This window comes from Notothenia coriiceps, unplaced genomic scaffold (genome assembly GCF_000735185.1).
Source record: "Notothenia coriiceps isolate Sejong01 unplaced genomic scaffold, NC01 NC01_scaffold00018999, whole genome shotgun sequence".
NCBI classification, from domain to species: domain Eukaryota; kingdom Metazoa; phylum Chordata; class Actinopteri; order Perciformes; family Nototheniidae; genus Notothenia; species Notothenia coriiceps.
Window position 1 is genome coordinate 655,935 of NW_011351700.1, and position 10,211 is coordinate 666,145.

Here is a 10,211-nt window from a genome sequence, read left to right on the forward strand (position 1 = left end):
GGTGTGTGTGTGTGTGTGTGTGTGTGTGTGTGTATGTGTGTATGTGTGTATGTGTGTGTGTGTGTGTGTGTGTGTGTGTGTGTGTGTGTGTGTGTGTGTGTGTGTGTGTGTGTGTGTGTGTGTGTTGATGCATGTTGTAAGTGAGAAGAAAGGAGTAGACAGCTGCTGACTTCTTCTTGATCTGCACAGGGAGGGACTGTGTACACAGTGTTTGTGCAAGAGTTAATATGTGGTTGTGTGAGCTTGTGTACTGTAGGTGTGCTTGTGTGTGTGTATGTGTATGTGTATGTGTATGTGTATGTGTATGTGTATGTGTATGTGTGTGTGTGTGTGTATGTGTTAGGTGTGCTTGTGTGTGTGTATGTGTATGTGTATGTGTATGTGTATGTGTATGTGTATGTGTATGTGTATGTGTATGTGTATGTGTGTGTGTGTGTGAACAGTAGAGCTATTTAAAAATCCAGGACAAATGAGAATCAGACAACTTCTCAACACACTGCAGGTAAGAATAGACATCAGACACACAGGAGGATGAGGTTTGAAGAGGTGTGTGTGCTTCTGGGGGGTCATGGATGAATAAGCCATTAGTGAATCACACACACACAGATAAACAGAAAATAAACAACAGCGGTCGCATAACTAAGTAGGCCAAAGCTCAGAGGATTAGGGCCGCCTCTCTCACACACACTCTCCTTCTCTGTGTAGTCTCCATGCTCTCGTTTGTCACACTGTAATTGAATAGTTTTGGGAAAGACAGGCATCATCTTTTATTCATCTATCTTGGTCTCAGTTCACTCCCCGTCTGACAAAATGAAAGAGTTGTGAAAGAGCTTCTGTCTGACCTTTGACCTTTCAGACTGTGCCATAAACTGGACAAATATCAATGTCAGAATAAACTAATACTATTATTTTATTACTATCTATTAAAAATGTGCAATGTGTAATGCCTAGCCACACGCTCCAAATAAATAGGGGCAGCATTTCACCTCTACTATCAGGATTATATAATCTAAATGGATATTCTGGCCATTTCTCAGACCAGAATGTTTCCTCTAGCAACAAAAACACCTTTTCAGTCAGAGGTGGCATTACAAACAGTTTTGAGTGGGTTTGTTAGCATTTGTCTTGTATTGTGCTTAATAATGCTGCACATTCCTGAGGAACATTTACACACTTAACAGCTGAATAAATGCAACCCTAATGTAATACAGCATGGTTACGTCATCTGATTCAGATGGTCTCTAATATATTCAATTCATTGTGCTGCACTGTGGACCCCTGGAGCCCCCTAAAGCACCCTCGAGGATCCTTAAACCAAATGATTTTAAAAGCTCAAATCCACCAACCAAAGCAGGCTTGCAGAAAAACCAGCATGCAGAAAAAAAACTGTGATACAAAAGTAGGTGGTGAAACAGTAAATCAAATCAACTGTTCAAATCACATTATGTTCACACACACACACACACATCATCGTTTGTATGCATGACGATTCTCATCATCGATCGCTACCGTGACTGAATAAAAAAGAAAAGCCTGTAAACGAATATCACACTTACATAACGATTAACACACACACATACTGCACTGATGGCACGCCACATAAATACACACACACACGCTCTCACGCATATGTCCTCGCCCAAAGGTAACGATGCTTACGACATAGGACCAATCTTCGTGCATTTTCCTCCTGATTTAGCATCACTTGACTTGACACACACACAATGTCATTTTAAATATCATTCAAAAAAGCCTTGGCTTGCATTAATTAATGTCCATTCACATGCAGAGGGAGGGATGACTCATAAGATTAAGAACAAAATATTTGAAAACACTTGATATTAACCTACACCACAAAATAAACGGTTATTAACGTTAGCACCATGCAGTTATTACCGTTAGACGAGACATTATCAATAATTTTAAGGGTCTAAATTGTAATATCGATGATACATCATGTTGTATTCTTGTCAAATACTACTGTATTTACAGAAATAGTCCATGACAGGATAATTTTTACATATTCTTTGGCTTCTTACCCTAGTTCTTCAGATTCTCAGATCCTCCTCTGCCTTTGCTTCTCACCGTTGCCCAGCACCAGCCGAGTGAGCGAGGACAGCTGGCACAGCGCGAGCCGCAGATGCTTCAGTGCCATTAGCCAATCAGGAGCCTCTTCTACCTGAGTAACGGAAAAACCGACCAATAGGAAGCGAGAATTTTCTACCGAAGGGGTCTCCTCTGCTCAGAAGACAGGGGCGTGTCCCTGTCTTCTGAGACTCATGCTGCCTTCAAATGCTGTCGGACATACTGCGTTTACCCATATTTTCAGTTTTGTTTATCTCTTTTTGTATTTTTCTGTTGTTTTTTATTCTCTGTCAAAGCGTCTTTGAGTGTCTAAAAAAGCACTATACAAGTATCATGTATTATTATTATTAGTGTGATATATATTGTATATATAGCGAATCATGTATATTCTCGATGACTAAAGGTATTTACAATTAAAAGGTAAAAGCAACATGAACAGAGGATTGTTACAGGTATCAACTGATTTATAATTGACTACCAATGTACCAGATGAAAAATATAATAGGTTCACACACAGTATTTTGATTACTTATTTTAAATTATTTAATTGTAAACCTAGTAAGATAAATAATCAACCTCAAATTTTGAAAAACAGACAGGTGTACCGGTACGTGAAAAGCAATATACATCTTTGGAAGGGGTGCGGCTGCAAAACATATTATAGTCACCTAAATAAATGAACATCAGTTTATTTGTATGCTATATTTAGAATATTGTAACACTTACCTTGCTGTTACACAGCCCTCAAGCTGTTATCTGTTCCCTCTTCAAAAGACTAATTTGACAAAAACAATAATTTTAGCTCAAAAACATTGATTAGTTTGTTTGTGTTATTGTGTGATTTTGATGAATCTGAAGTAACAAAACCCACACTTTAACACAAACTGCATGACTAATCAAGGGAGATGTAGACCAGCAACAGAGGTAGTCATGCAATTTAAAATTAAATGGAGTGGCTGAGACAGGAGCAGAGATAACTTGTTTCTTATTTTATATTCTATAATTCACTGCATTCTATTTCGCTGTAAATTACTGCTTTATTGTATTGCTACAGTATCTAACTATATTTTATTACAGTGTCCTTAAAGATTTGTTTTATATGGAGTTTTTGTTTTATATTTTATGCATACACCATGACATCAAGTCAAATTCCTCGTATGTGTGAACCTACCTGGCAATAAACTCGTTTCTGATTCTGATGGAAAGATAAAACGATGAAAATATTTTCCAAATATAGCTTACACTTGGACTGATGTTGAAAGTATCAAATGGAAATCTAACCCTTAATTGACAGAAAGGTAGAAAACACATAATCACAAGAAACAGTCCTTTTTTTATTCACGGTTCATTTCTTACATTGTTCAAGTACAAAGTTAAAATGCCTTTTTTAATTAGTTCATATTCATACAAGAGTAGAATAATAATAGTGCCTTTTCATTACTACGACAAACTTAAATACAGTTATTGTAAAGACAAACTTGATTTATACTCCTAACAATATATTTTTCTTATTTTCAGATAAAATTTTAGCACCTTTGAAACACCACCATGTCCTCCTTTTTCCTAAAAGCTCATCTTTCCTTAAGTCCATGAGATGAGTGTCTGCATGCGCCACAGCCTTGTATGTGTGTCCATGTTGTGTGTGTATCTCTGCGTTTGTGTTTGTTAATAACAGTGTTTTGTGAGTTTTATGTTTGTAAGTGTATCAGTGTTGAAAACGGCGCATCACTCAGCCCAAAAGCTGGCAAACAGAAACACCATCACCGAGTCACCCATCGCTTGGAAATATCGCCTCCATTCCTCTTGCTTTAATCCATCGGCATTCTTAAACAGATGTGTTGAAATCACACAAAATGAGCTGAAGTCTGCTTACACATTTGTATATGTTTATATTATTATTTCAGGAAACTCAACTTATTACAATGATATTTATGTTTTCCAAATAAAAACGTTATGTTTCTATCCTGTTGGTAAAGTTTGTATTTACTTCAATTTTCCCCAGATGTTGGGATTTCTGTGTATTTTCCTATATTTTGTCATCAACAAAACTCCATTCTGTGTCATTTCAACCCGCTGTTGTTTGAGAGTTTGCTTCGACAACGTCTTTCGGCATCCTTGGGTACAATAGAACAAGTCACTATACTAACTGTAATATATGCTTTCTCGAGCCTCTCCTTCCCCTCTAGGCTGAGACTGAACTGAGCACCAAGCTGGAACAGTACACACACACGATAACAGATTATTATTGTAATTATTATTACCATGATTATTATTATCATTACTCCCTAATCTAACATGGATTCAGAGATTACACTGACTGACTGACATGCAGCACCTGGGGGNAGATATATATGTGACGCTAGGGATGATCTCGCGCGCGATCTTGTGACGATTCTCTCTGACCAATCAGCAGTCGAGAGTGTTGACGTCACTAGTTTAGCCCTGGCCCTGGCCTGATAGAACCACGATTTTATGGGGCCGGAAAAAGAGGGAAAAAGTACCCGCTAGCCGGTGCTACGCTATATGGAAAGGCAACCAAAAACTGGCCTGGCCGCTTGAGGCCGCTTAAACGGGGCTACCCGCTGCAGTGGAAATGCACCATAAGTGGCCAGCAGGAGCAAGTAAAGGAGGTTGTGTTTGTTTCTATGTGTATGTGATAAGTACAATATTTTGTATGTAAAGTAGAAGATAATTTAAAAGAGCAAGGAAGTTGTTAAACTGTTTCTTCCTGCAAATACAGACATACCGTTCACATTGTGTACGGGAGCGTTCTCATGCCTGTGTGTTCTGGTTGTTAAACATATAAACAATGTCAACTGTTCGATCCAGCTTTTTCCATTAGAAAATGGAAAAAGCTGGATCGAACAGTTGACATTGTTTATATGTTTAACAACCAGAACACACAGGCATGAGAACGCTCCCGTACACAATGTGAACGGTATGTNAACCTCCCCCCCACACCTTATCACCTGAATCTCCTCCTAGAGCACCATTGAGTTCTTTGTAACCAAATCTCTCTCAGAGGGGCGTGGGGAGGGGCTCCTTATTTTCATCTAAAGTAACAGGCAGAGAATCAGCACTGAAACAGGGCTGAAACAGAGGGGATTATGGGTAATGCTGCAATGATCTGTTTGGTGTTTGGAGCCAAACAGAGACAGGCTCCGTATATATCTGAGACCTATAATATATTGATGAAAAACACTATAATAGGGGACCTTTAATACCAATACATGTTTAACTCAATAAAGCATTAGCAGCCAGTATTTTGTGTCTTCCTGTCTTCCAGTATAATAGGGGACCTTTAAAGTAAATGCATATAAGTACAGATGTAATGAAACAGGAAGTAACCCTGCCTCTCCTCTCCAGTGTAACCCGGTGATGATCGATGCCAAGGAGGTCTCTGCCGCCCACCGCGCTCGCTACTTCTGGGGAAACCTGCCCGGCATGTCCAGGTGAAAACACACACACACACTTTTCATTTTCTTGAATATTAAAAGGCTGAATTTGAACGTTACTTACGTTACATTACTTAATGCTATAACTGTCGATAAAAAAATCCTATAATCTATTAATGATTACATTTTTCATGCTGTGCTTTGAGTGTGAGCTCCTGATTTTGTATGTATTGTCCTTTTTATTTTTTTTTGTTCTTTTGGTTTATTTGTTTTTTGGTATCGTCTAATAAGCTTTTTTTTTGGTTTATTATGTTGTCTAATTGTGCTTATTACTGTCATTGAGAAACACCCTTCAAAAACTAAATGTTTATCCACAATAAAGAATTTAATTGAATTTGTTCTCCTTCTTTTGACCACCCTACAGACCTCTGTCAGCCATGTCGAATGACAGGTTGGACCTACAGGAGTGCCTCGAGCACGGACGTACAGCCAAGGTTAGCCTCCTCTACGAATGTGTGTGTGTGTGTGTGTGTGTGTATGTGTATAAGTGTGTATGTGCTTTTTATTGAATGGTACCTAACCAGTTTGGGTATTGAATGTTACTTTCTTTTTGATCGGCAGAAAAACTGATAACAAGAAAAAAGTTTGAACCTTTTTGCCCACCACCCATGTTGGTGGTTGGACGCACATTTCCACCACTTAAAGAAAAAAACAATATGAAAACTAAGCCTTCTAATGAAAAATAAAAAGATCCAGTATATCATAATAACAACTTATGATGACTTACTATCACAAAATAATAACTCAGTATTGCAACATTAAAGGTGGGGTAGGTAATTCACTTCAGAAACACTTGTTGTTATATTCCATGGAATGCTCTTAACATCCCGATAGCAATGAATACATTAAATGCTTTGACAATAAATATATAAAAAAATGTCATCTGTGGAAGCCGTAGCGCTGTAAAAAGCACGACCAATCATTTGAGCCGGCCCGGCTAAAATAACTGGTCAGCCTTCCATCTGTGCACAAACTTATCTCATGCCCTGATTAGTCATGTGCACGTTCGTGTGTGTTGGAGGAGGGGCTCTGTAAGGAAGTCTGAAGGAAGGGGCATATTTTTTCCGGTTGTGTATTTTCAAATTCTAGCGCACTCGAGCTGGTTTCTCCATTCTTACCTACCCCACCTTTAAGTACATACTATCTAAAAATAACAAGTTTATTCAGAAAAGTAAATCCATCTGTATCTTTTACATACAGATCTTTAATTCATCACATGGGTGGAAATGGGCCTCTACACAGTGTTGTCAAACAATGAACTTGTATGCCTGCAGTATTCAAAGAGTTTATATGGAAATTGTAAAATAGGAAATCCATTGATGTCCATTCTAAAGGATTCTGTCTCATCTTTTCTTGCTCTTCCAGCATGAGGAATTGTCAGTCAGTTTTCTCGCTAACAAGATGTTGACTTTATATTTTTTACATCACAACGCATCAAATAACTCTGCTTTACAAATCAACGATAGCTGTAGGATTAAAAAGGCTGTGTGTGTGTCTGTTTGTGTTTTTTGCGTGTGTTTGGTTCTGAATGCTAATTCCAGTTTGAGAAGTTGCGTACGATAACGACACGCTCCAACTCTGTGAAGCAGGGGAAAGACGAGCATTTCCCCGTCTTCATGGAAAGCAAGGAGGACATCCTGTGGTGCACCGAGATGGAAAGGTACAGTGTGTGTGTGTTTGTTAAATGTCTCTGTGTTTCTGATCTGCATTGTTTGAATGTCAATGTAGTAAACTATTACTTTTGTGCAACATTTAGAGAGTTTCTGAGTGAAAAAACTATTTCAAATCAAACATATATTTTGACCAAAGAATATTGGTTTTTATAAACAACCAGATTAGATTTTGACTAAAGTGCACTCTGAAATATCAGAAAAAAGTGGAGAAGGCCTTCTCAATATCCTATTCCCCAAAAAGATGTCTTCAAATGTCTTTTGTTTCTTCATCCAATAGTTTAAACCAAAAAGTAATCCAATCTACAACAACGAAATATGTTTCAAATCCAATTCAATCAGAATTTGTTTTTATTCCAAGTAGGTTTTCACATGCAAGGAATTCAATGTTGTGTATTGGTGCATACATGAAAACAAGGATAAATAAAGATTGAAAAGAAAAGGGAAAAATATGAGAATGAGAGAGCTATGCCGTTTTAGAAGGCGAAGTATTGTTTAGAAACGTGCAACATTTTAATTTAAAATCGTGTGTGTGTGTGTGTGTGTGTGTGTGTGTGTGTGTGTGTGTGTGTGTGTGTGTGTGTGTGTGTGTGTGTGTGTGTGTGTGTGCAGGGTGTTTGGTTTCCCCGTCCACTACACCGACGTGTCCAACATGAGTCGTCTGGCGCGTCAGAGGCTGCTGGGACGGTCCTGGAGCGTCCCTGTCATCCGGCACCTCTTCGCCCCGCTCAAAGAGTACTTCGCCTGCAACTAGTCACACACCAACTCTCTCACACACACACACACACACACACACACACACACACACACATATAACATACAGCACACAGCACACAGCATACAGCTAGTACATGAGGGTTGGCTGACGCAGGATGACACAGATGACCGAACATACTCACATACAGGCCTGCCACAATAACTACATAATATAATGTCCCAGAAATAATGTCATATTAATGTCATTTTAGGACTATTTTAAGCCACAGATATACTAATAATATAAATGAATAATAACATGCAACTACACCGTTCCAAAGAGGTAACCATTTTTTATTATAAACAATATTTCAAGGAATTAGTTGACTTCTAATATATCCTTAATAAAATATAAGATGAATTAATTCACACCACAAAACCCTGCTGTTATTCTGGCATCATGTAAGCTGAAATGTTGTTGACATTATTTATTTATGCAATTAATAAACACGTCATGTTCATAAATCATACGATAGTCAATAATGTTATTATTGTGACAGGCCTACTACACACACGCACGCACGAACGCACGCACGCACGCACGCACGCATACACATACATACATACACAATAAAGGACTGCTTCCCTGGATCCCATGTAGACCACTGGCTGACCTTAGTCCCCTGGTGCTACCTTTCTGATTCTACACACACACACACACACACACACACACACACACACACACACACACACACACACACACACACACACACACACACACACACACACACACACACACACACACACACACACACACACACACACAAAACTGGTGCAGGGTTTAATGTCCTGTCTTCTTAACACACACTCTTCCCTTCCGACCTTCAAACTGGTGTCTTCTTCTGGCTTTACTGTGTGAGGTCAAACCTCCGGGGAGTTGAACGCTGACAAAGACGCCTGACTTTCTGTTTCTGACTTCTCTCTGAATACAGCTACACATCAGAGAATCAAACTGTAACTGTTTCCATGCGTAGTGATACTGCTGCTGACAAATATACGAAAACACACACATCAGTTAACAATCATGGTGCTGGTCAGGCAGTGTTAGAGTTCAAATGGTGCCGCTTTCATACACTTTTAAATACAAGATGTTGGTGCTCGAGGTGACCGAATGCTCTCTGGTTGTTTCAGTCGCTGCAGTTTGTCTTCCCTAACTTAGATGAACTATCTATTGCAAGCAGGTGGGAGCAACACTAAGCAAGTGTGCTGACATTTTAAGATATATTTATGTGGCAAAAAAGAGTCCGAAAGAAAAATGCAATTATGGACAGTAGGATTTGTAAGAAGCCTTTTTTTACGTAACTTCTACTAAATTAGAATTTAATTAGTTTTCTTTTCTTTTTGGAAAGCTGCACTAGAGAACAGATCATTAAAAATGTCTGCAATTTGAAATACAAATTCACAAATTGGTGAATGTGCATGTTTCCTCAAGTAAATACTTGACTACTAACCCTAACTTTCTGCCTCTTTAGTGTTTGCAGCGCCTTCCAGTGGGCAGAAAAAACATTTCATGAATCTGATTAAAAAAAATACCGTTGTGTTAGCTGTCAAACAAATAAAAAAATAGAGGAAGAATAAAGTCAGATTTTAGACCTTATACTATATTCGGTTTTGCAATACTTTAGGCAGTGATTGTAAATAAGATTAGCAAATGCTTTGGGTAATATGCGATCATATTCTTTACACTAGTCGTATTTTAAGAATTTGTTTATTCCCACTTGTACTACAACATGTGGGTGTTTTCTGACCCGAACATCTTAAATGAATCAATCCAGATGAGATTGTTTCTGCCTCCAGAGGCCAATTGCCAGTCTTGTGCTCACAGAAGCATTTCAATGAAAAGGAAGTGAATCAAACCTGAACCCTTATGGTTACTAATCAGCTTCTCTAGCAGTTACGCTCCTACTTTGCTTCATAGGGATCCAAACCGTCCTCCTGTTATCGCAGCGACGTTCACTAAAACCAGAGGCAGACCTTCACTCTGTAGACACTATGCTGGATTTCTACTTCCTACGACTGAAACAGACAGCCCTGTGTCATGAAATAACGGATACTTCCTCACATCACACAGATTTGAATGCCCCACCTCTTTTGGGGGGTTTCTTCTGCCTTTTCCCCAAATGTTGGGACACAATCTGGGACTTGGTACAAGAGAAAACAAGTCAAGATAACTTCATATTTCAAGAGACTCTTGTACACATGCAGGCTATCCCTATAATGTTCAGGAACATTTCCTACATGGGGT

General features: G+C 38.7%; 1 protein-coding gene across 1 annotated transcript in view; it reads left to right on the forward strand.

Moving 5' to 3' along the window:
- Window positions 1-9,774, forward strand: part of LOC104951507 (DNA (cytosine-5)-methyltransferase 3A-like) — a 17,075-nt gene extending 7,301 nt beyond the window's left edge. The window contains exons 2-5 of the mRNA XM_010778169.1: window positions 5,380-5,537; window positions 5,905-5,974; window positions 7,082-7,200; window positions 7,823-9,774. Coding sequence (XP_010776471.1) covers window positions 5,380-5,537; window positions 5,905-5,974; window positions 7,082-7,200; window positions 7,823-7,964 — 489 coding nt within the window. The 3' untranslated portion in view covers window positions 7,965-9,774. The remainder of the gene's footprint in view (window positions 1-5,379; window positions 5,538-5,904; window positions 5,975-7,081; window positions 7,201-7,822) is intronic.
- The last annotated feature ends 437 nt before the right edge of the window (window positions 9,775-10,211 follow it).